The sequence below is a fragment of the Protopterus annectens genome, chromosome 8.part0 (assembly GCF_019279795.1).
Source record: "Protopterus annectens isolate FY-2018-M chromosome 8.part0, PAN1.0, whole genome shotgun sequence".
NCBI lineage: Eukaryota > Metazoa > Chordata > Ceratodontiformes > Protopteridae > Protopterus > Protopterus annectens.
Window position 1 is genome coordinate 1,251,820,070 of NC_056741.1, and position 27,681 is coordinate 1,251,847,750.

A 27,681-nucleotide genomic window follows, 5' to 3' on the forward strand; every position below is an offset into this window, starting at 1 on the left:
GAAATGCATCAGCACATAAATCAAAAAGAGATGTTGGCAGTGATACTTGCAATAGAAGCCTTTGGAAAATCTCTTCAGCAAGGTCATCTGCTAATAAGGACAGACAGCACCACTGTATGTGGTACATAAACAAACAAGGGGGCACTCATTCTTATCCCCTCTGCAGACTAACAATGACTCTTTGGGAAAAGTCCCTGAAACTGAACATCTACTTGCAATCCCAGTTTGTTCCGGGCAAGGACAATGTTCTGGCAGACAGGTTGAGCAGAAATTTCTTGGATCCACATGAATGGATGCTACACCCACGCATATTCTCTCAAATAACTGCGTGGGGAAGACCAGACATAGACCTCTTTGCATCTCATCTCAATCATCATCTGGAAAGGTTTTGCACAAGGATACAACATCCTCTAGCCTGGATAATGGATGCTCTTTCCTTCAGCTGGAATGTCCTAACAATTTATGCATTCCCTCCTCTACCTTTACTCACCAAGGTGTTACTGAAGATCAAGGCAGAACAACCAAAAGGAATCTTGATAGCTCCAGACTGGCCAAGGCAACACTAGTATCCACTGCTACTGAGCATAACTCACATAAAACCATGGCACTTGCCTTAATGGCCTCAGCTCCTGACTCAACACAATTACAAGACTGTTCATCAGAACCTGCAAACCTTAAAGCTGGCAGCTTGGAGAGTTCCATGACTGGGACCCATGACACCCTCTCCAAAACAGTCCAGGAAATTTTGCTGGAGGCGCGCAGACGTTCCATCAGAAAAACCTTTTCGGCCAAATGGAAGAGATTCATCTTCTGGAATGTCAACAAGGGCCAGGATGTATCACTGATGAACATACCTCAGATATTAGAATACTTGGCAGAAATGTTTCACAGTGGCCTCTCATACTCTTCCATCAAAATCCATGCTTCAGCTATCTCAGCACATTACAACTGTTATCCACCTGTATTTTCGCATCCCTTGGTAAGACAGTTTCTAAGGGGTATTAAGAATATCAAACCTCCAAGGAAACAACCAATTCCTGCATGGGACCTTAATTACGTCTTGGAAAAATTAACTCTTCCTCCCTTTTAACCAGCAGCATCTTCAGAAATGCAATTTCTCTCTTGGAAGACGGTTTTCCTGTTGGCAGTCACCTCAGCAAGAAGAGTCTCTGAGATACAGGCCCTCATGGCAGTTCCTCCTTTTCTCATCTTTCATCAGGACACAGTTTCCCTTAGGACCAATCCTTCCTTCATGCCTAAAGTGATATCCAGAGTGTCTCTAAACCAAGCAATTCACCTGCCTACTTTCTTTCCTAACCCTCAAAACAAAGGGGAAAAGCTGTTGCATACATTAGACATTCACAGACAACTATGTTACTACTTGGACAGAATAAAGTCTACCAAGAAGTCTGACCAACTGTTTGTAGCCTATGCTGTTGGGGCACAAGGAAAGGCAGTCACCAAACAAACTATCTCAAAATGGATTGGACACTGCATAAGATTCTGTTACCCCTTCCATGGGAAGTGTGCCAGCTAATATTAGACCACACTCCACCAGAACGATGGCCACATCCACAGCCTTTCTAAGAGGAGTGGCTACAAAAGATATTGTAGAAGCTGCTACATGGAGCTCCGTGCATACATTTACCAAACACTACAACCTGCCATTATACTCCAGATCCCGAGCAGGCTTTGCTTCGGCAGTCCTGCAGGGCCTTCTAGCTACACCATCCCTTGTCTAGTCCTACCACCCCCAGCTTGGCTATGGTATTCAACCCATATGTCAGGACTGCAGTTGCATTCTTGAAGGACATAGTACAGTTTTGTACCTACCATAAATGTAGATGTCCGATAGATATGCAACTGCAGTCAGGTTTTCCCTCCCTCCTACCCCTCTGTTTTTTTTCCCCTTGGGTCCACCCCCCCTCCCCCTTCCTATAAGCTGGGGTCATCTGTTATGGTGCATCTGTTTATTACTGTTGTGCATGTCTGGATTTTTTGTTTATCCATTCACAAAATTTAGCCTTCCTTGGAGGGCATCTGGGGCAAGAAACACTGAAGAAGATGGTGTCGGCTGATGCCTTTATACCCCAGCTGCTCTGACGTCGGGGAGGAGGCGACATCAGCCGACGCCGGACCCAGACTTTGGAATCCGGCCGACCGAAGGGCTGCCTGAGGCAGGACAACCCATATGTCAGGACTGCAGTTGCATATCTATCGGACATCTACATTTATGGTAGGTACAAAACTGTACTTTGTGTACACCTACCATAAATGTAGATGTTCGAGTGTCTTCACTGTTGCAGTCTGGGTTTCCCTCCCTCCTGTCCCCTCTTGTTTTTTTTTACTTTTGTTTATTTCCTTTTTTTCACCATTCTTCTGAGGTGTATTTGCAAAGGTTATGGGACCTTTTTCATTTTGGGACTCCTGACATCTGGGGCAAGAAAAACTGGAGAAGATGGCGTCGGCTGTCAGCTTTGTACTCCTGGCGCCCTGACGTCAGGGAGCATCGTTGAACAGCCGACGCCGGACCCAGACTTTGGGATTTTGGCCGACCGAAGGCTGCCTGCTGGCAGGGGAGAACCCTACAGTCATGACTGCAACAGTGAAGACACTCTAACATCTCCATTTATGGTAGGTGTACACAACTGTACTTTACCCCCCCCTTCCATCCCCTCTTAAGACAGGCCTTATGACAAACACCTTTATCATACAACCTATTTGGGGTACTCTTTTATGGTATATTTGCTTACAATTACTGTTTTTTGATTTATCTATATTGCATGTTTGCATAACATGTTTTGCCTTCCTTCTGGGGGCACCTGACATCTGGGGCAAGAAAAACTGAAGAAAATGGCGTCGGCTGCCTCTTTTATACCCCTGCCGCACTGACGTCAGGGAAGAAGCGACGACAGCCGACGCCGGACCTAGACTTTGGAATTCGCCGACCGAGGACCCGCCTGACGGCAGGATAACCCATCTGTAATGACTGCAGCTGTATGAGCACTCTAACATCTACATTTATGGTAGGTACAAAACTGTACTTTTCCTCAGGCTCCTCTGGGGAGCAAGATTACTCCTTTCCCCCTTATAAAGATTCTGATGCAGAGGCTGTTATTCGAAGGCGTGCTTGGTTGAAAGAACAAAGTTTACCTGACCATGTTAAAGTAAAATTTATTGGATGCTCCACTACAGCATGATACTTTGTTTGGTGTTAAGGCAGAAGAGGTGTTAAAGAAAATGGAGGATAAAGCGAAATGCAGTGAAAGATTCCTTAACAGGTTCAACCACCTAGATTTAGCAGAAACTGCCTTTCAAAAAGATGGTTCTTTCTAGTGTCAGGCCACCGAGAGGCAGACTCAGACACCCAAGAGGCAGATCTCAGCCCCAAGGCTCCTACAGACCTAAAAAATGGGGTGCTTCAGCCCCCAAAGGAGGGGGAAGATAAATCATAACCTTATAGGAAACAGTCCCAATGACTTCCCTCTGCAAATGCCAAGCACTTACCTTTTGACAGCACCCCTAGGGGGAAAGTTAGCACTTTTCTCAATAACGTGGCACATGATCACCCAGGAGCAGTGCGTGCTGAATATTGTTTCTCAGTTACAGGTTCCACTTCCATACCCTTCCAAAATAAAAAGGTATGCCAGACCTGCCACAACATCAATGGTTAGAGGCAGAAAAACAGATTGCTGCTCTTATGGACGTGGGAGCTATTCAAAACGTTCTACAGCAAGAACAGGGACAAGGATTTTACTCAAGACTTTTTTTTGTACCCAGAAAGGACAAAGCCTGGAGACCACTACTGGACCTGTCAATCCTAAATACTTTCCTGGATGTTCCAAAATTCAAAATGTTACCACTACAACAACTTCTGCCCGTGCTGGGCAAGAAGGCTTGGCTAGTTACTTTGGACCTCAAGGAGGCATACCTGCATGTCCCAATCAGACAGTCTTGCAGAAGATACCTCAGATTCCTAGCAGGCTCAATGCATTACCAATTCTCTGCACTGCCCTTTGGCTTATCTACTCCGCCCCGGGTCTTCACAAAATGCCTGGCACCAGTAATTGCATTTTGCAGACAAAGAAATTCAAATATATCCCTACTTGGACGACTGCCTTATTGAAGTAGAGAGCAAGGACATTCTTCTAAAGCATCTGGCATTTGTAAAAAGATTACTAATTTGCCTAGGGTACACAGTAAACTATAAGAAATCAAAACTAGTGCCCTCTCAAGAGATATTCCTGGGTGCAGGTTTAAATACAACTGCCCAGATGGCTGATCTCACGCCAGGCAAACAAAGGTAACTGACTCGTTACTTTCAAATGATGGCAACAAAAATCGAGCTTCTTGCAAGAAAAAATCTGCAGGCCCTGGGCTTCATGGCATCCTGCATTCTACTAATTCCATATGCAAAACTGCATACGAGGAAACTACAGTGGTATCTAAAAAGTGTTTGGACTCAGCATTGTCACAGGCTGGAGACCATCATTACTTTAATTCCCTGCCTACAACAGGAGTTTCGATGATGGTCCCAGGCCTGTCACCACAACAAGGGACAGCCTTTCACCTTACCCGCAGCCAGGCAGGCAATAACAACAGATGCATCGGATTATGCCTGGGGGGCACATATGGCAGGAAAATGTATTCAGGGCACGTAGCCCAAGGAACAAATTGATCTTCACATCAATCAAAAAGAGATGCTAGCTGTACAGAATGCCCTGACAGCTTTCAAGGACCTACTACTTCCAGGACAACTATTAATAAAGACGGACAATACCACAGTTATGTGGTACATAAACAAGCAAGGGGGCACACATTCCTACCCACTATGCTGGCAAGCCATGACTTTGTGGAACACAGCACTGACCTATCAAGTTCATCTGCAGGCACAATTCCTGCCAGGAACAAAAAATACACTGGCAGACGAACTAAGCAGAAATCTCATGGACCTTCACGAATGGAAGCTAAATCCACAAGCGTTCAGCATGATAACGAGGAAATGGGGACGCCCAGACATGCATCTTTTTGCCTCCCTCACAATTACCAAATTCAGAAATTTTGCACAAGAACTTATCATTCTCAAGCATGGAAAGCGGATGTTCTATCATTCATCTGGAAAGGCCTGACAGTTTATGCCTTCCCTCCGATGCCTCTTCTTACCAAGGTGCTACTAAAGTCAAAGGCGAAAAATTATCTTGATTGCCCCAGACTGGCCACGCCAGCACTGGTACCCAATCCTAAAGAGTTTGTCTCAAGACACAGCTTGGCTTCTGCCTCAAATTCCTCATCTTCCGACACAACAAAACAATCAGATTCTGCACAGTCAACTCAGAACCTTAAACCTGGCAGCATGGCAGATAATGTAGCCACTCAGACTGCCCTTCTCTGTAAAGCTGTTATGGTTGTCATTTTAGAAGCCAGGAGGCCCAGCACTAGGAAATCTTATGCAGAAAAATGGAAGAGATTCTGTGCTTGGAACCGGGCACAAGGGCTCAAACCACTTGTCCCTAATATACCTCAGATTTTACAATACCTGACTGAGATGCTGGACAAAGGCTTATCTTTTTCATCTGTTAAAATCCGTACCTCTGCCATTTCAGCCCATTACAATACGGAACCTCCTATTTTTTCACATCCTGTACTACGACAGTACCTCTGAGGGCAAAAAAGTATAAGACCCCCAAGGAGAGCACCAGTACCAACTTGGGACCTCAATTTTGTTTTAGAAAAACTCACACTGCCTCCTTTTGGATTAGCCAGCACAGCTGATCTAAAATTCTTATGGAAAACTGCTGTGCTCCTAGCAATAACATCAGTAAGAAGAGTCTCAGTTACAGGCATTAATGGCTGTGAAACCTTTCCTCATTTTTCATCAGGACAGGGTTTCTCTAAGGACAAACCCAACATTCATGCCAAAAGTGGTCTTCAATGTGGCCTTAAACCAAACCATTCATTTACCTACTTTTTACCCAAATCTCCAGAATAAAGGGGAGATACTTCTGCACGATTTGGATATACACAGACAGCTACGATTCTACTTGGACAAAACAAAAGCTTTCAGAAAAACTGAGTAACTGTTCGTAGCCTATGCTGCAGGATCACAAGGAAAGCCTATTACAAAGCAGACAGTCTCAAAATGGATAGGACACTGCATCCTCTTCTGTTATGCACAACATGGCAAATCAGTGCCCAAGGGCATTAGGCCTCATTTTACCAGAGTTGCAGCCACTTCAGCAGCTTTCCTCAGAGGGGTACCAACCAAAAACATTTTAGAAGCTGCAAGCTGGAGCTCAGTGCACACTTTCACCAAGCACTACCACCTACCTCTCTACTCTAAATTCAGAGCAGGCTTTGCCACTGCAGTTCTGCAGGGCCTGGTAGCCTCTTCAAATCCTATTTAGACCAAGCCACCCATCCTCAGCTTTGGGATTCTACCCAAGTGTAATGACTGCAACAGTGAAACACTATGAACATAGTACAGTTGTGGACCTACCATAAATGTAGATGTTAGTGTGTATTCACTGTTGCAGTCCAGGTTACCCACCATCCACCTTTTTTATTGCTGGGACTATTCTGTACTTCTCATCTCTGTACAACCTATGTGGTCTATTTGCTTGTAGATGAAGGAATTGTTTATAGTAATATATGCATGTATTTGGGCATAATTTTTTCTTTTCAGCCTTACTATCTGGGGGCACCTGACGTCTGGGGCAAGAAAAACTGAAGAAAATGGCATTAGTTGCATCTTTTATACCCCTGGCACACTGACGTCAGGGTAGAGGCGACCGCAACCAACGCCGGACCAAGACTTTGGAACTCGGGCCGACTGTGGGTCGCCTGCCAGCAGGATAACCCAAGTGTAATAACTGCAACAGTGAATACACTGTAACATCTACATTTATGGTAGGTACACAACTGTACTTTCTTTGCACTGCCCTTTGTCTTGTCTACTGCGCCCAGGGGCTTCACAAAGTGCCTGTCTCCAGTAATTGCATTTTGCAGGCAAAGAAATATTCAAATATATCCATACCTGGACGATTGTCTAATTCAGGCAGAAAACAAGGACATTCGTCTAAAGCATCTGGCATTTGTAAAAAGGGTTCTAACTTGTCTAGGGTACATCATAAACGAAAAGAAATCACAACTGGTACCCTCTCAAAAATTTACATTCGTGGGTGCAAACTTGAATACAACTGCCCATATGACTTGTCTTATGCCAGAAAAGCAAATTCAATTTGTGACTTCAAGCAGGTGGCCACAAAAACCCTACTATCTGCAGGGCAAATTCTGCAAACCTTTGGGTTCATGGCCTCCTGCATTTTTCTAATTTCGTTTGCAAGACTGCATATGAGGAATCTTCAGTGGTACTTAGTTTATGGAGTCAACATTGTCACAGCCTGGAAACAATGATTCCTATTATACCTTGCCTGCAACTATAATTCCTGTGGTGGGCAGAAGCATGCCACCAAAACAAGGAACTGTCATTCACTCCACTCCCTGCCGCACAAACCCTAACTAAGAGGGCTCATCTGGCGGGAAAGTGCATTCAGGACAAATGGAGCCCAAATCAAATGCATCTACATAACAATCAGAAAGAGATGCTAGCTGTACAGAATGCTCCAACAGCCTTCAAGGACTACCTTCATCCAGGACAACTAATGATAGACAGACAACACCACAGTTGTGTGCTACATAAACAAGCAGGGGTGTACACATTCCTACCTCCTTTGCAGTCTAGCCATGGCATTGTGGAACACTGCCTTGACTTATCAAATACAGCTACAAGCTCAGTTCCTGCCAGGAAAGCTAAATACTCTGGGAGACGAACTAAGCAGAAATCTTATGGACCCACATGAATGGAAACTGGAACCACAAGTTTTCCACATGTTGACACGCAAATGGGGGAGTCCAGACCTAGATCTTTTTGCCTCACCCCAGAACTATCAGTTGGACAAATTCTGCACAAGAATTCATCACAAAAAAGCTTGGAAAGTTGATGCTCTATCATTCAGCTGGAAATACCTATCGGTTTATGCTTTTTCCCACTCTGCCTCTGCTCTCCAAAGTCCTACTGTAAGTCGGACAGGACAAACCAAAAATGATTCTGATTGCTCCAGGCTGGCCTCACCAACACTGGTACCCACTCCTGCGCAAGGTTTCACACCTTCCTCCATGGCACCTGCCTCAGACACCTTACCTACTGTCTCAGCAGACCTACCAAATTCTGCAACCTCTGCTCCAAACTTTTAATCTTGCCGAGTGGCTAATCAACTAATTTCACCCTTGACATCTCTCAACAAACCTGTGATGGATGTCATTTTGGAGGCTAGAAGTCTTAGTACTAGAAAATCTTATGCTGACAAATGGAAAAGATTCTGTGCCTGGAACCAATCACAAGGAATAAGCACAGCAATGCCCAATATTCCTCAGATTCTGCAATACTTAACTGAGATGCTTCGCAAGAGCCTATCTTTTTCTTCCATAAAAATCCATGCTTCTGCCATTTTAGCTTATTACAACACAGAACCTCCCCATTTCTATCATCCTCTGCTAAAGCAGTGCCTCAGAAAGGCCAAAAATTGAAGACTTCCCAGGAGAGCACCAAATCCTGCATGGGACCTCAATTTTGTTTTGGAAAAACTCCCTCCCTCCTTTTGAGCCAGCTGCTACTGTGGACCTCAAATTTCTCTCTTGGACAAACGCTTTCCTTTTTGCAGTCACTTCAGCTAGAAGGATTTCTGAATACAGGCTCTTATGGCAATGGAGCCTTTCATTATTTTTCATCCGAACAGGGTGGCTCTCTGGACCAATTCATCTTTTATGCCTAAGGTTGTATCCAGTGTGGCTCTTAATCAAACCATTTATCTGCCAACTTTCTTTCCCAATCCACAGAACAAGGGTGAGCAAATTCTGCATTGATTGGATGTACACAGACAACTCAGATTCCACTTAAACAAGACAGAATCTCTAAGAAAATCTGAACAACTATTGGTGGCATTTGCTCCAGGGGCAGAGGGAAAGTCTATTTCAAAGCAGACTATTTCCAAATGGATACGCCATTTTATTTCTTTCTGCTGTATGCACAGTGGTAAACCTATCCCCAAGGGGATTAGATCTCATTCCGCCAGGGCTGCATCTACTTCTGCAGCCTTTCTCAGAGGGGTTCCTACCAGACATTCTAGAAGCTGCTACCTGGAGCTCAGTTCATCCGTTCACCAAACATTACCATTTATCTCTCCTCTAAATCCAGAGCTGACTTTGCCACTGCTTTTCTGCAAGGCCTTACAGCTGCTCCTAATGCTGTATAAATCCATCCTCCCAACCATAGCTTTGGGATTCTACCCAAATGTAATGACTGCAACAGTGAAACACGAAGCACATAGTACAGTTGTGTACACTTACCATAAATGTAGATGTTACAGTGTATTCACTATTGCAGTCCTGGTTACCCACCCTCCAGCCCCCTGTTTTTCTTTTACCATACCTCTCCTTTATTTTACTGTAATTAAAAGCCTTTTTGGTGCATTTGCTCTTGTTTGGAGGTATAGTTTTTGGTTTAAATTATGTGTGTGTATATACATATATATATATATATATATGTGTGTATGTATGTGTATGTATATGTATATGTATATATATATATATATATATATATATATATATATATATATATATATATATATATATGTATATATGTATGTGTATATATATATATAAATTTTATATTTCTCCCCATTTGGGGTGCACCTGACATCTGGGGCAAGAAAAACTGATGTAATGGTGTCGGCTGCAGGTTTTATACCCCTGATGACCCGACGTCATGGAAGAAGGGACAGCAACCGACGCAGGACCCAAGACTTTCTTAATCAGGCCAACTGAGGGTAACCTGCCAGTAGATTACCCAAATGTAATGACTGCAACACTGAATACACTCTAACATCTACATTTATGGTAAGTGTACACAACTGTACTTTGCACCATTTTATCTAGCTCAGCTTCGACTCTGTTCCGCATAGCTACTGGAACTTTCTGGGCTGGTCTGACAACTGGGCTGAGATCTGGGTATAACTTCATGTAGTACACAGCTGGAAGCTTGCTTAGTTTCTTTGAAAAGATCGGCATAGGTAAAGGAAGTATACTGGGCAAAATTGAACTGTGGCCTTTCAAACCAACACGATAGACTTCCTTATTAAATGAAAATCCTATTTTCAAACTGTATCTGAGCCCTAATAATGACTGCACGTGTCTTTTGACCACATACAATAACAAGTCGTAGCTTCTCCCAGCAGAGCAACATAAAAATACTACTGAGCCCTCGATTGGAATCTCTTCTCCACCATAAGCAACAAGCTTCCCACACTTTGCCAAATCAAGCTTCTCACCAGCACGTAACTCTAGCAAATGTTTCGGAGACATAACATTGCACTTTGAATCCATGTCAGCTTTGAGCTGCATGGGTTTTCCATTTATCCGAACAGTACAAAATAATTTTCTTTGCCCAAAAATCTACTGCATTGACTGTTTCATGAAGCAGTGAAACACGATCAACATAAACGTAGGATCATAGCTTTCTAACTAATAAACTTGTTTCTTTTGAATGTTCTCTTAAAAGAATGCCTCTTGTTTGATTTGCAAAACCTTTTGAAGTGATTCTATTTATTGCATTTGTGGCAATGCTGACCAAAAGCTAAACATTTTTCCCTTTTGGTCTCATGACTTCCATCGCTATTACGACAGCTGGCTATGAAACTTGGTGGGGGCACATGCTTTGAGTTTGCTGATTCACTCTCTTATGCTTCACTGAGACTGTGCAGTTTGTAGTGCGTGCCTTGGACCTTGCTAGAAAGCTGTGGTGTTTCCCAGGGACTGTTGCTGGTCTCTCTAGCTGCCACGTGTGCTTGGGCCTGTTTCTTTTAAGCATGTGCTGCATACTATCAACATTGGCCTTGGAATTTACTGGAAACATGCATCTCTCATTTGTAAGCATATTTATGTGCTTTTCCTTAAGCTCATATAGCTGACAAATCCCAGTAGCCTTATTCAAAGTTAAGTCATTGTCATGAAGCAAAATCTTTGTCACAGTATCATTTTTAATACCATACATCTGTTTTTTAATCAACTTCTCCCTTAAATCACCAAATCTGGACATTTTAGCCTAGTTTCTCACATCAGTTATATATGCTGCAGAAGTTTCACCAGGCTTTTTATCCCTTGTGTAAAATAAGTGCTTTTCCATTGTAACATTTATTTGGGGGTTTCACATTTCTCTAAATTTACATTTTAAGCATTTGTTCTTCCCTTGACTCAGCCGGTACAACTATGTGATGGTTTTCCTCCTTTCCTGCAAAGACAGCAGGTGCATAGACAAACGAACGCTGCCTTTCTGTGGCTTCTTAACCAGCTAAATTTAGCAGAGTAAATGCCTTTTTACAGTCATCTTTATTAGAAAATGCAACCTGTATGAAAATATCGTACTCTTGCTCAAACACTGTGCAGTATTATTGTTAAACAGGAGTAGAGTTGGTTTCTGAAATCCATCTGCCATGCTAACAAATTATGCCCAAACACAGTGAAAAATATGGCCTTTGTATTAAAGTGCAAACAAGCACACAGCCAGCCCTTGTAATAACATTGAAATGCAGAGTAAACTCCTCAAATGCACTACTTTGCAAAATATGCCTTGAAATGGCTGTATTTTGCAAAATAACTGTGATGCAATTCCGCAGAAACATGCAAACATTTCATACACATCAGACAACTCTAATATCTTTGATTAATGCGAAAACGTAATGCTTAGAGTAAAAATAAGGTTGTTTCCCTTATTCATTTTATGCAGTTCAGAATTTTTCAAACTTTTTCTGTAGTTACTTAGAATATTTCTGTTGATCTGTTGTTTCAGATATTTCTGTTACTTAGAAATTTGTTTAGTGTGTTCTGAATGCCCCATTTCATATTTTGTGAATGAAAAATAGCCTGAGCATGTTTTAATACCTGAAATTAGTTTCTTACTGGTTTGGCGATTTATACGTCCAGTAGAGATGATTCACTCCTACATATTCCTCCAGTGTTAACTGAGTGTCTGTTTCGAAATGAAGAATCTGGCTTCCCTTTTGGCCCCATGTCCTCCTTGGACATGCCACTTCTGACACCATGTTGCTAGTCTCTCTCTAGAGATAGATGAGCAGGTCGGATAGTTTGTTTATATGCTTTATTACATAGAAACACGTCAGGATGGATAGCAGCTTTACAAAATATAAACAAATTCATTAATAGACTAAACAGACACATGCTTACATCTCAACAGCTTACTACAAATGGCAGTTTGACTCGCACATGCTCACTATTTATACACTTGTGCAAGCCCCTAGAAGCTTCTTAAAGCTGTACACACACACACTGATCTACAACACTTAAACCAAACTTAAAGTTAAAGCATCCAACACCAGTGGCACTACTGAAGTCAACAGACCTCAAACAACTGTGCACTTGGGTATGTCTTATTAACAATACATTGACTTTGAGCCTGCTGCTGCACCCTTCACATGTTTGACCAGGAAAACTGCCGTTTAGTTGCCCTTCTGCGAAAAGGATTTCATAACTGCAGGCCCTCAAGTGTCAACAACTTTGTCAACTTTCACAAGAATTTGGTAACCGTTGGCACAAATAACATGTTCATGTACAAAGTGACAAACTTGTCTGTAAATTAGAACACTTTTTATTTTCTGTTTTGTCTTAGCCTATAGAACAAGGGGGAGAGTATCTTGCATGCCTTGCATGTGCTCACACAATTGAGACTTTACCTTGAGTGGACTAAGGGAAAAAGGGCTACCAGGCCAATTATTCCTTGCAAATGATAGAGATGGGGAACCTGTTTGTGTGTTGCTAAATGGTTAACTCATTACATTTGCCTTTATTTCTTCCATAGCATTTCTGCCAGGGAATCTAATAGCTCACTCTGTTGCAGTCACAGCAGTTATTACTGCTTTTTTAGAGGGTTCAGCGCTCAGGAACATATTGGATGCAGCTGCCTGGCTTATCTTTCCTTAATTTGTACAAGCATTATAACGTGTACTTTATCTCTAGAGGCAGAGTAGTTTTTTGCCATGGCCATTGTTCAGAGACTATTACAGCCATCACTTTGTCAGACCATTCACGCCCTAGTCTGGAAACTCTAGAATCCTTTTCAGATATTGTCACAACTGCAGTAGTTAGTACAGTGAATGTAGTACAGTTGTGCTGGGAACTTCCAACGATTGTATGCATTCACTGTTACAGTAATGTTATAGGCCTCCTTACCATGAAATCTGAACATCTTAAGTTCACCTAGAGATGATCACTGTTGCAGTAGTATTTTTTCCCTTCCTCCTCCTCAATTTTCTTTCCATCATTGGGTGGTGCAATTTACTTATTGCCTGCACCCCTCCCTGTGTGTAATGTTTGTAGTGCACCCCATCACCATTTGAGTTAACACAGAACTTGGATATGCAGCTTTTTGGTATTTTCTGGTTGGGTTCTCAAACCTAGGCAGGTAATGTTCTGGCGTCAGCTCTGGTCCTGGCAGGTTGATATAAAAAAAAAAAAAAGTAAAGATGGTGTGGGAGGATATTTGAATAGGAGATAATCTTCCTGGCTTTGAGGGAAGAGTGCAAAGGTGTGGAACTTGGGTTGGGCTTTGGGTCTTCTGTGGCAAGTGTTATCACTACTGTAGCAATGTGCGTAGTTGATCCTCTTCAGTTATAGTAAGTTTATAACATGGCTGCTGTTTTATCAGTCCTTGTGTTAGCTTCATGTGGTTCTTGATGGACTTAGTATTTCAAGTCGTATGTGATATGCAGTGTATTTCAAACTAAAAAAATGTGCACGTAGTAATCTGAAAGACGCACTTCATAAGTAATGACAATAATAATAAACGGACTTTTTCATGCTTTATTTTGTTAACCTTTTGTATATTACTTTGAATAATTGTCTGTGCATGCACTTTGCAATATTTTCTTAAATACTAGAGTACTTCATACTTTTTGACTTTTAACTTGCTGTATTTCAGGAGTGCAAAAGAAAATGAGTCAAAAAATGATTCAGGAGTCAAGGAAGGAGCAAAATCTGTGAATTCAAAAGAAAATCAGGTTAGTTTCTTTTAAAAAGCTTGTATGTGTTTGTTTTTAAACAACTCAGTGTTTTGTGTCATTCTGTAGGTTTATAGGTGTGTACTACACTAATGGACCCTGGGGCCTTTACAGGCCTAGCCATAGGATTACCCTGGCAACATGCCACCTGACCTTGGTTCCCAGTCCCTCTGTCGAGTAGAGCCACTGGAGTTATCCCCGGGGTGAATTATCTATTTGCCATCAACTCATCAAGATCTGTCTTGAAGAGGGTCATCGAGGTGCTCTGTTTGACATGTATGGGAAGTCTTTTCCATATCATGGGCAAGTCTCTATGTTATGAACCTGTCCCTCCAGTACGTTCTGTTGATTGTAGTAATGAGGGTGAGGTCTCTGGAGCATGTGGTGCGAAAGGACTGGGATTTCTTTAGACGCAGTATTTCTAACAGAGCTAGGTTATAATCTGCCCTGCCAAGTCTTAAACCTGGGATGCTGTGCACTACAACCGCAGCTAAGTACCACTACACCATCTGAGTTGTTTGCTATGATATTTATGGGAGGGGTAGTTGAAAATGTTGTGGCAGGAGGATGCTGGGTGTTAGGCTAGTTGAAAACACCAAGTTAAGCAGTGACTACCATAGTGGATGGGTAGAGTGGACTAGTTTAGACTGTTCTTTCTTTTACAACCTTTACAGGAGGAAAAACAGACATACCATTGTATAAATGGTATTAGTGTTATCTATGCACTCATGGAAATAGACAGTTACTGGAAACTTTATTTTGTATCATGTAGAAAAACAGATTATTTTTTCTGTTAAGTCATTAAAGTATCAGCGTACTTACCAGCTCATATTTTTATAAAAGTTTAGTATTGGAATCATGGTGGTAAAAAAAAAAAAAAAAAAAAAACTAAAGTAATGACACCAAATTTTGATTGGTTTGCGTCACTGGTAGGTGTCCCATACAGTTGCGCATGCTTTGTCTTTGGAAGTGACACATTTTATTCTCAAGTTCAGTAGGTCTTTGCACTATGAGGCTGTGAGAGTTAAACGCAGTCTGACGAGTAGTGCTGTTGGTGTTTGATGTTTCGATCTTAGATTTTAAGTTATTTTAAGTGTATTAAGTTGGACCTTTTAAGTTGTGTGTGTTTCGTTGAAAAGTCAAACGTTTCTATTAGGAGCATTTCTTGATTTTTTTGCACTTGCTGTCCCAGTTATCTAAAGAAAATGGCTATTTGCATTAGCTAAACCTAAACTAAACCTCAAAATGCACTCATCGAGGCACTGCTTAAAATGGAGAACATCGACATCTGTGCAGTGACAGAGACCTGGTTCAAGGCTTCAGAGATCATCCCTGCATTACCAGGCTATAATTTATACCTTACCCTTCGACCACCTAACCTGGACCCAAACACTAAAGGTGGAGGCGTGTCTATATTCATTAAGGGTATCCACACCTAGAGGCTAGTTGCTCAGCATAATACATCTGAGATTATCCAAGTGCAACCAACACTGGGAAAGACTGCAATCCAAACTGTAGCTTGCTACAGATCCCCCACCATGCCCCAGGATTCCCACTCATTTCTTGATACACTGGAAAATATTAGGGTACAACCCAACATCCTAATAATGGGTGATTTCAACTGCCCCACCATTAACTGGGAAAACTACTCGTGTACCAACTCTTTTGCTCAGCGTTTTCTCGACTTCATAAATTCTAACGCCTTGGATCAACTTATCCACACCCCCACCAGGGGCATCAATATCCTAGACCTGGTCTTTACCAACATGACAGATGGGGTAAAAAAGTATACACCTCTGCTACTCTTCCTATTAGAGCACTAAATTGCGAGTTCCAAATGCTAAAAGTTTAGCAACATACCATGGAACTCTTCAAACAAAATGTCATCTTTTCCTGATTGTGCAGAAAATAACTTAACAAGAGTTAATGCATTCTGCAAGTCAAGTAACTAAGCACACCTTACATTGTGGTTTTGATGCCTTAGAAGCATCTTGCAGGACAGCAGTTAACTGATTATGTCCTTAGAAGGCATTCTTGACGTAAGGAATAGCCCTTGCCAGACCATGTCAAATCCAAATTATTGGATGCACCCTTGCACAAAGAGTACTTATTTGGCACCAAGGCAGAATAGGTCTTAAAAAGATTTAAGAAAAAGCTAAATCTATCCAGACAGACATCCTGCAGATCCAGCAGTCCAGGTTCAGTAGGCATTGCCCCTCCCAGCACTGGTCCTTTCTTGCCCCCACCAGATCAGCACAACCTAGACCCCAGGGAAGCAGACCCCCAGACAGCAGCCCCATGGAATGCAGAGATCTAAGCAATGGAGTTCCTTCTCTTCAAAACCAGGGAGTGCTAAGCCACCCCCTCATGGTAAGAACTCATAATGACTCTCCACTTCTACCCCCCTCCCTCTGCCCACATGCACTTACCTCTAGGAGGAAAACTTTCCTTCCTCGCAAGCACCAGAGCCACCTTTACCAACGACCGCTGGGTCCTCAACATAGTGTCCCAGGGATACAAAGTTTATTTCCTTACCAAACCCCCTACCCAACCCAAAAGGGTTCCGAGATCTTCCCCCAAACCAGTGGGCATAGGCCAAAAAATAAGTCCTTTCCCTGCTCTCTCTGAGGGAAATAGAGCACATTCCTGCAGAGCAGATAGGCCAAGGTGTGTCTACTCCAGACCCTTCCTTCTACCCAGAAAAGATGGCACCTTGCACCCCATCCTCTATCTGTTCATTCTAAACACCTTTGTGGTGATACTAAAATTCAGAATACTCGCCCTCCAGCAACTACTACTCATGCTCTCCAAGGATGCTCTGTTAGCCACCCTAGACCTAAATAAGGCCTACCTACACATCCCAGTCAGGGAATCCTGCAGGAAATATCTATGTTTCAGGGCTGGATCAATGCACATTCAGTTTTCTGCGCTTCCCTTTGGCTTATCCACTGCTCCCAGAGTTTTCACAAAATGTCTGGCTTCCCCCATTCCTTTTTGCAGGCAAAGAAATATTCCAGTTTACCCATACTTATACGACTGCCTAATTCAGGTAGACAGGAAAAGCTGCTCAAGCACCTGGCCTTTGTAAAGGACCTACTGATCTCCCTAGGGTATACTATCAATGAAAAATAATCCAAACTAGTACCCACCCAACAAATTATATTCCGGGGAGCAAGCCTGGACATAGCATTGCAGATGTCATTCCTTACACCAGAAAAGCAAACCTACCTGTTTCTCTCAGCTAGCCACCAGAGACCCCCAGTTATCCACAAAGAAAATCCTGCAATCTCTGGGGTTTATGGCTTCTTGCATTCTACTCATTCCATATGCCAGATAAATTGAGGAAACTACAATGGTACCTAAAAAGCCTTTGGTGTCAACACTCTTCAAGACCTGGAAACTCTTATACCAATGATACCTTGTTTAAGGAAATACTTTCTTTGGTGGGCAGCTGCATGCTGCCACAACAAGGGACTACCCTTCTCACAACCCCATGCTACCCAGACCCTCACCACAGATGCATCAGTCTATGCCTGGGATGCACACCTGAACAGCAGGTGCATACAGGGCCAATGGAGCCCACATCAAATACATCTGCACACCAAAAAGAGATAGCTGTTCAGCATGCACTGACAGCTTTCAGACTCTTCCTCTCCCCGGGGGATTTACTAATCAAAATGGACACCACCAAAGTGATGTGGTATATCCCCAAGCAGGGAGGGACTTGTACCTCTCTGCAGTTTCGCCATGACTCTTTTGCACACAGCCTCAGCCATGCAACTACACCTGTTAGCACAATTCCCGCCAGGCTCTCTAAACTCTGTCAAGACAACTTAAGCAGAAATCTTCTGGATCCACGAGTGGCAGCTAGTCCAAAGAACCTTCACCCTTGTAACTCAGAAATGCGGCACCCTGAAAGTTGACCTCTTTGCATCCCACTCCAACCATCAACTCAGGAAGTTCTGCACCAGGGAACCTCCTTGCAAGGTGTGGAAAGTGGATGCTTTATCCTTCCAGTGGGTCAGCCTCTCAGTCTATGCATTTCCCCACTACTGCTCATTACAAGGTTACTGCTCAAAATAAGGGAGGAAAAACTGAGTACAGTCCTGATTGTCCCAGACTGGCCACGCCAGCACTGGTACCCACTGCTGCGCAGCCAGACACCTATGTTGCCATGGTATCTCTCTGATCCCAGCACTCCTGACCAAGAGGAAAGGAGAATCCATGCATCACCATTGCAGACCCTCAACCTGGCAGCCTGGCTTATTCCCTGACCACTGCACAAGCTGTCAATCTCAGCAAACTGGTTCTAGATGTTGTACATGAGGCCAAACGCCCCTAGTACTAGAAAGTCTTATGCTGACCAATGGAAAACGTTTTGCACCTGGATGCAGGCTAAGGGAGCTGGGATGGCACAGGCCCTCCCTACCTCTCATCGTGTATTACCTTGCTGACTTGCTACATAGGGGTGTATCCTTTTTTCTATTAAAATTCATGCCTATGCTATCTCTGCTCATTTCAGCACAGGGCCACCTGTTTTTCTCACACCCTCTCATCAGACAGTTCCTAAGGGGCTAACAACTTGAGGCCACACAGAAGAGCACCTACACCTGTTTCAGACTTTAACTTTCTGTTGGAAAAGCTCACCCTGCCCCCGTTTGAACCAGCAGCTTCAGCAGAGTTAGTTTATCTCATGGAAGACAGCCTTGCTTCTGGCCATCACTTCAGCAAGAAGTGTCTGAGCTACAAGCACTAATGGCTGTAGAGCATTTCATCATTTTCCATGCTGACTGGGTATCCGTCGGGACTAACCCAGCCTTCATGCCAAAAGTGGTGTGCAGTGTGGCACTCAACCAATCCATTCATTTGCCCACCTTGTTCCCTAACCCACAAATCAAGGGGGAAAGGATGCTGCATTCTCTAGATGTGCACAGACAGCTCAGATTCTATCTAGAAAACTAAATAATTCAGAAAGACTGATCAGTTGTTGGTCAGCTTTGCTGCAGGAGAAGAGGGCAAAGTAAAGCTTTATCCAAACAAACCATTTCCAAATGGATAGCACACTGCATCCATTTCTCTCACAAGCAACATGGGAAACCTCCTCCTAATGGGGTCAAGACGCATTCTACCAGAGCAGTCTCCATCTGTGCAGCTTTCCTTAGAGGGGTCCCCACCTGGGATATTCTGGAGGCTGAAACATGGACATCAGTTCATATCTTCATCAAGCATTACCACCTGCTTGTCTTCTCCAAATCCAGGGCAGGCTTTACTACCACAGTTTAGCAGGGCATTCTAGCCAGCCTCCAGTCTTCTTGACTGCCTCCACCCTTTTCTTCAGCTTTGGAAATTGATTCAGATGTGATGACTGCAACAGTGAAACACTAACACTGCATTGGTGGTATAGTGGTGAGCATAGCTGCTTTCCAAGCAGTTGACCTGTTTTTCTGGTCGGCACAGTGGTGCAGTGGTTAACGTTGTCACCTCACAGCAAGAGGTTCTCCAGTTCGATTCTCGGCTGGGGTGCCTTCTGTGTGGAGTTTGCATGATGTCCTTCAAGAATGCAACTGCAGTCCTTACATATGGGTTGTCCTGCCTCAGGCAACCCTCGGTCGGCCGGATTCCAAAGTCTGGGTCCGGCGTCGGCTGATGTCGCCTCCTCCCCGACGTCAGAGCGGCTGGGGTATAAAAGCATCAGCCGACACCATCTTCCTCTGTCTTTCTTGCCGCGCGGTGCCCGAAGCAGAAGCAGTTCGCAAGTGCCAGTCGGTTAGCTCCTGTGTTTTACGTATCCGAAGTCATCAAAAAGCTAAGTACCCCATTGGGGATCTTTTTCTTACCTCAGCAGATGTCAGAAAAAACTGAAAAAGTTAATAACTGTTTGTCTTGTGGTAAACAAATACCTCATAAGGGCTTCCATTCTTACTGCCTTCCCTGCCTTGGCCCAGACCACAACGTCTCTGCCTGTGCTGCCTGTGCTTGCTTCAATAAGCGCACACTCAGGCGCCGGGCAGAGTTTGCTGAAGACTTTTTTGGCGACAAATACTCTTACACTATGCCGTCGGAACAACTGACACCCCATATTTCCAAAAAACGGAAGGACCGGGACCGACTTTCTCAGCCCGCGACTTCCACCGACACCACGCCAAAAACTACCGCAAGTGCATCTGTCTCGGCGGTTGTTCCACCGCTCCGGACCGACGACACCGCTTTACCGATCACTCTGTCCCCGGAGCCTGCGCCGGTTGTTGATTTTTCTCCAGAAACTGAAGCCCAAGATTTGCCTGAGACCATACCGGTGGACAGGGTTACCCCAGCACGTGGGGCTGCTAGGGCCCCCTATGTCTATAGAGGCCTACACACGTGCTAAGGCTGCTAGCCAGGCTAAGTCTCACCCTCCTAAAGCTTTGCCTCAGCCCACTACTGATAAACAAATCATGACTGTAGCTGCAGATTTAATTTCTTTAATCAGAGGCTCCCAGGCCCATCCTGACAGAGGTTCTCAGCCGCCTTCTGACAAAAGGCCCAGGGTTGAGCATACAGACACTCTTTCTTCAGATGAAGCCTCTGGTGAGACTGATCACTCAGATACCCAGGAAGAGTCCTTCCAGGCCTACGAGGATTCTGATGCGGAGGATTCGATTCCCTCTGCCTCTCCTCCTGAGGATATTTCTTTTGGGGAAATTCTCCACTCCATGAGAGAGCATTTTCAGTGGCAAGGCCAGGAATTCTCTAACTCCAGGAAACTGCTTCGTACCTTCCTTAAGCTTCCCCAACATAGGCCTTTAGCTATCCCTCCAGTGTTAGATGTACTGGATGATGTGTACTCAGATTCGAGTGCTTCTCCTGATTCTCTATCCCCTGCTCCTGTCAAGCCTGACAGATACTACAGGGTTCCTGAAACTCACAAACATTTCTTTAAGGCCCACTCTGTTGATCTAGAAACAATTTCCCAGGGGCCCAAGGGGGTGGCCACATCCACGGCCAAAAATCCTTTGCCCTCAGACAGGGAAGCTAGGTCCCTGGAGAGGTGGGGCAAAAATGTTTATACCCCTACCACACTTGCCATGAGGGCCCTTAATTGCCTTTTTCATATGTTTCAGTATCAGGATTTCTTGATGGATGATTTACAGAAAGTTAGCCTCTCCTGAGCCTTTAGATAGAAAGGCCTTGCAGGATTTGGTTCATAACACACAGCAGGCTAGCAATCATTTTCTTCAGTGTGGTTATGATGCATTGGAAGCTTCATGTAGGGCAGCTATGACGGGGGCTGTCATACGTAGACATGCATGGTTGAAAGAACAGGCATTGCCAGATCATGTTAAAGCAAAGCTTCTAGATGCACCTCTGGAAAAACACAAGCTATTTGGTGCTAATGCTCAGGATGTGTTGAAATCAATTGAGGAAAAGGCTAAATCAGTGCAAACAGTCAAGGATTTCCTCCAGGTTCAGCAGGAATTGGCCTTCTAAGAACTGGTCCTTTCCGGACACTGACAAGTTTCAAAGGGGAAAAAACAGGCATGCCCTAGGAAGAGGGCAATACAGAGGCCCCTACAGGGGATGCCAATGGCAACCGACTAATCAAAGGTAGCGCAGGGGCTACCCCTGCTCCACAAGGACAATCACAATGACTTGACTTCGACACCGCCGACCAAGGCTCAGAGAGAAGCACCTTTAGGCGGAAAATTATCCTTATTTTCAAAAAATTGGCACATTTTAACAAAGGACAAATGGATTCTGGACATAATAGACCAAGGTTACAGGTTCCACTTCCATACTTTACCAACAAGACAAGGCATGCCAAACCTGCCACAAAATCAAAGGGCAGAGGCATTCGAACAAGTTTCAAAGCTGAGACAAATCAAAGCAATAGAAAAGGTTCCTCCTCAGGAACAAGGCCAGGGATTTTACTCAAGACTGTTCTTTGTTCCAAGAAAAGAAAAGCAATGGAGGCCTATACTGGATTTGTCTGTTCTAAACACTTTTCTCATTGTACCAAAATTCAAAATGCTGACGCTACAGCAACTCCTTCCCATGCTGGGCAAGGGGTCTTGGCTGGTTACTCTGGACCTCAAGGAGGCATACTTGCATGTCCCAGTCCGACACAGTTGCAGAAGATCTCAGATTTCTTGCAGGGTCAGAGCATTATCAATTCTCAGCATTGCCTTTTGGCTTATCTACTGCGCCCAGAGTATTCACAAAATGCCTGGCATCAGTAATTGCACACTGCAGACTCCAGGGGATACAAATATACCCTTACCTGGACGACTGCCTTATACAAGCGGACCTCAAGCAAGCCTCGACAAAAAACTTGAATTATGTCATTCACTTACTACAGGCTTTGGGAAACGCAGTCAACTTACAAAAATCAAGACTACTGCCATCCCAACAAATAATTTTTCTAGGAGCCAAACTAGAGACAGAATCACAAATCGCTTACCTCACAGAAGAGAAGCAAGAACAATTACCACATTACTTCAAAAGCCTAGCAAAGCTCACCCATATGACTGCAAGGAAAATCCTGCAGGCCCTGGGTTTCATGGCATCTTGCATTCTACTGATTCCTGAAATCCAAAAACGTACCACGGAGCCCTTGTACCAGCACCAACAAGTAGGTAGTCTTAACGAATTTATTTATCACAAACGTTTTCGCCACAAAGGTTGCAGCTTCCTCAGAGAAAACAAATTAACAATGAGGTAAAAGTGCCGCCTTTTTATACAAAGCAAAAAATGACAACATGATAAGGTGAAACTCATTGTAGTAATTGGTAAACAAGTAGAAGCCTTCACAAGAACAACTTGTCCCTCAAAGAGAAAATGCAAACATTAATTCATGTTAGTAATAAGCATTTCAAAGTGTGGAATGTTACCAAAGAAATAAACATAAAATTTGAAATGACATATTTAAAATTCTTAAAATATGTGAAAGAAATCATAACATTAAAGTAAAAATTCAACATAAAAAGTCATTCAAATAGCAACTCATAAAAAAGTAAGTATAATATGCAGTAATGGATTAAATCTTAGTAAAAACGTAATGGTAATCCATTATAAGTATGAACCATAATGAGCAACTGTGTACTTTAAAGATATTATTGTATAAACAACAATAACTAAAATCTAGGCAATATTTAACATGAGAGGTGCTACAACAAAGGCTCGTCACATGAAGTCAGAAACAAAAAAATTTTTGTATATTTTAAAAAAATTTTGTATATTTTAAAAAAAAGTCTTTATGTATGCATAAGAAAGTAAGGAATATCTACAAAGGGGGGTACTACCTTAAATAGCTCCTCAATTTGAGTACTGCTGAGATGTTACAGTTTTCGTTTAAACCCGGTAGCAAAATCGTCTAAACGCATGTTGCCACTCCAGTTCACGTACTTCTAAGAGTAGAGTTATTGCCTCCCGGATGTTATTGGTCACTTGATCTATGGCCATAAACGAGAAAGAGTGCCCAGGGTGGTTGGCAATGTGTTTAGCCACGTTAACGTCAGAGTTTTCTTAATTGCATACATATGCTCATAGACACGGTCCCTAAGTCTGCGATCAGTCTTTCCCAGATAAAATGAGGGACAGCAATCACAAAGAGCCAGGTATACAACTGATCTACTTTCACAGTTGAGTGGAGCTTGGATTAAAACTTCCTGTCCCTTATAGTGTAGGTCTGCCCTACCTTCATATTTTTGTAACACCAGTTGCAAAACCACATGGGTACATCCTGTGCGCCTGTTAAAGGTTTTTAGTTAGGTCCCTCTGTAGAAGTTCCTTAAGGTTGTTGTTCCTCTTGAAAACAAAATTAGACAGGGGCCTAATTTCTCAGAGAGGCCAGGACTCCCAAGATAAATTGCCAGTTTTTCTTAATCAATGCAGTGGTAGTCTGAGTGTTAAGACTAAATGTGTGGACGTAACTAATGGCAAAATCGCATTACATGGTTGGTCAGAGATGTCATTAGGAGTGGGGAACACTCAATGGGTGACAGTAGTGTGTTGTTAGAACTAAGGTCAAGTAGTACATGGCTTTGCAAGATAGGTTTATAAACCCCGTTTATCCTTTTGGCTGTAACTTCAAGCCTAATTTCATCAATGAGATTCCTCGGGTAACCCCTATTAAGGAACATGTTACACAAAAGTGTGCATTCGTTCTGGAAGGTGTCAAAATCACTACACATTCTGACAGCCCTAACCATTTGGCCCTTCACAATAGATTTCTTTTGTTTGAAGGGATGGTGGCTTGTGAAGTGCAAGAACGAATTGCAGTAAGTTGGCTTTCTGTAAACACAAGATGTGTAGGTGTTCCCTTCCTTTCTCAACTTTACATCGAGGTAATCGATTTCTACAGGTGAAAAATTAGAAGTGAATTTCAAAGTCAGTAGTACCATTTAGAAACTGTAAGAAGTCTGACTTCTGTGTCATTACCATGGAAGAGGATGAAAATATCATCCAGGTAACGTGTGTAAAATTTCACTGTCTGCATCCTTTCACTGGAAAAAGGAAGTTCTTTTCCAAAACCCATAAAGAAGTTGGCGACTGAGGGTCCCACAGTAGCCCATCGCCACGCCTTTTCTGTAAAAAGTAATCCTTATCAAAAGGAAGTAATTACATGAAAGGACTATGTCCAAGACTTCTGTAACAAGTCAATTTCAGTCTGTGGTGCTCCACAGTCTAAAAGCAGGAGGAAATCCATTCCACAGCTTCTTGGTGTGGAATGGAGTGTATAAGTCAACAACGTCGATGGTGAGAAAATTATTCCCATCATCGAGCGGAATGTTGTTGAAGTTGTCTAAAAAGACCAGGAGTCTTTACATACACCCGGTCCTTCAGGTATTTAGACAGGATAGTGTCTACCAATCTGGCGCTGGGATATGTCATAGATGATCTACCATCAACCAAGCGCACGCATGGGGATTATTGACATCCTTATGGACCTTGGGATGCCAAACATGACTGGAATTTTGGCATAGAGATGTCGATGTAATTGTAAGTTTCTATGTCAATCTTACCCTGCAGAAACAAGTCACGGAAGACGCCTCATCATACTATGGGTGCAGTGTGTATTTCATTGAGAGAAGCAGGGAATAGGCAGGTGTGTTAAGGACATCGAGCATTTTTTATACAGTGAATTGTCCATAATTACAAGTCCACCCTTTATCAGGTTTGACTACTCGAACTGGGTAATGGCATAATTCATCTAAGAGGGAGACTTGTTCTTTAGTAATGTTATACCGAGGAGTTTCGTATAACTATTACATGCCTTAAAGGAATGTCTGATGTCTGCTTCACAGATCCTTTCAAAAAAGCTGAATAGAAGGGTGGATGGGGGTTATACACACTCGGTAGTTTGAGAGAATCATGTGGCAAGGCAACTTCATTTGCTAAACAGTAACTTGAAATTTAACTTTCGGACAAAGCATTTTAGTTCAATAAGTTCCTTGGATATGTCACCCATTTTACTAGGGACAAATGTGTAACCAAGGGAAAGTAACTCAACTAATTCCTCCCTTAGTTCCAAGTCTGTGAAATTGTAAATAGTGAAGTCCCCTTTACGGTTAAGTATAATTCTTGGACCTTGTAGGAAACAAGGGTTAAGGTCAGCAGTCGTGGTGAAGGAGGAAGAGACACCTGCTGTGTAAGAAAAATGAGAGTCCGAACAGTCAAGAACTGAGAGACCAGGGGAAGCTTCTTCCTTCTATCTCTTGTTGTGAAACTGTCGGTGGTTGCGGTTGCCTAAAAAACTGTTGTTGTTTTTGTTAGTATTGGTCCTATTTGTGTTGGTGTTATTATTGCCTTGATTACCCTTCTTAAACCCTTTAATCCTGTCACTGCGTCTAGGGCCTACCTCGCCTCCTACCTCATCTTCTTACGTGAAAGTGAGGGCTGGCCGAGACAGGGTGGGGTGCAGGGTTAGGATGTTCCTGGTGGGTACTAGTAGTAGTATTGTGAGATTCAGAAGCCTGTAATTTAGGATATGCAACGTTATCCTGATAAGCCAATCTGTCTCTGACTAATTTTTTATTTTTGTTAAGCTTTAGTTTGACAAGAAGCGTGTTAATACTAGAAAGGGTACGGTCATAGTCGAACCTGTACCTTACAAAATTCAAGTCTGCTTTAATCTCCTTGTCTAAAACATCAATCTCCTTCAGGAGAACACAAACATGTTGGTTATAATGTTTCACAATAAGCTGTAACAGATCTAAACCTTGCTGTTGAAATAAGTCTTTTAAGTCACAAAGGAAATTGTTGTTGTTGATTAAGCCTGAAGGAGAAAAAGTACTACGTAGACCTTTTGGAACAAGTTTCTCATGAATGCACTGGTTAAAGTAACCAATCTCAAGCTGTAACTTTTTAAGTTTGAGAATTTTACTGTCAAAGATCTTTAATTTATTGGACAGTGACTCATTACTTGAAATGGTATCATGCTGATCAGCTGTACTTTCCATAGGGTTAGAAAAAACAAAGTTGTCAGTATTTGTCATCCATTCAGAAAAAATGAATGGAGCATTCACATTGTCATTCTGGCCTGAAAAAGAGCCAGTGTTAACAGCTGCAGCTATACGTAAAGAAGAAGTTGCAGGCCCAATGGGCCAGGCAGAGTTAGTTGTATTGTAATTAACTGAATGTTCTCCACTACTGTTAATGTCTGCACCTAATAAAAGGGCAGGAATACCATTAGGAAAAGTACCTGTAGTTGCCTCCAATCTTGTACCACTGTTGACAAGGCCAGCAGATGTAGATGTAGAAGGCGGTGGTGCATTATGTTCATTTGCAGAATGAAAAGGTTGTCCTGCCGGTATTAGAGAACCAGAGTTCGCCTGTGTAGTATTAGTGGCTGAAGAGCCTTGAGTAGATAAAGGTATAGAAGCTACCTGGCGGTTCCTGTTGCCATTAATACCTTCCAGTAAGTCAAAGCGTGCATTAAGCTTGTCGAGTCTTTCCGACAATGAAATCAGCAAGGCAGGCACATCAAGAAGTGGATAGGACTGCGCTTCCTTCACTCCAGAATTAAGAGAGATGCGAGGGCTGCTGGGACTAACAGGGCTCCCTGTGGCCATGAAAACAAACAGGCAAATGCAAAAGACAAGAACAACTGAAATCCAAAAACGTACCACGGAGCCCTTGTACCAGCACCAACAAGTAGGTAGTCTTAACGAATTTATTTATCACAAACGTTTTCGCCGCACAAAGGTGCAGCTTCCTCAGAGTAAACAAATTAACAATGAGGTAAAAGTGCACGCCCCTTTTATACAAAGCAAAAAGGAAATGACAACATGATAAGGTGAAACTCATTGTAGTAATTGGTAAACAAGTAGAAGCCTTCACAAGAACAACTTGTTCCTCAAAGAGAAAATGCAAACATTAATTATGTTAGTAATAAGCATTTCAAAGTGTGGAATGTTACCAAAGAAATAAACATAAAATTTGAAATGACATATTTAAAATTCTTAAAATATGTGAAAGAAATCATAACATTAAAGTAAAAATTCAACATAAAAAGTCATTCAAATAGCAACTCATAAAAAAGTAAGTATAATATGCAGTAATGGATTAAATCTTAGTA

General features: G+C 42.8%; 1 protein-coding gene across 1 annotated transcript in view; it reads left to right on the forward strand.

Annotated features, from left to right (window-relative positions):
- Positions 1–14,141, forward strand: part of LOC122808456 — a 447,437-nt gene extending 433,296 nt beyond the window's left edge. The window contains exon 12 of the mRNA XM_044079416.1: positions 14,048–14,141. Coding sequence (XP_043935351.1) covers positions 14,048–14,141 — 94 coding nt within the window. The remainder of the gene's footprint in view (positions 1–14,047) is intronic.
- Positions 14,142–27,681: the final 13,540 nt, after the last annotated feature.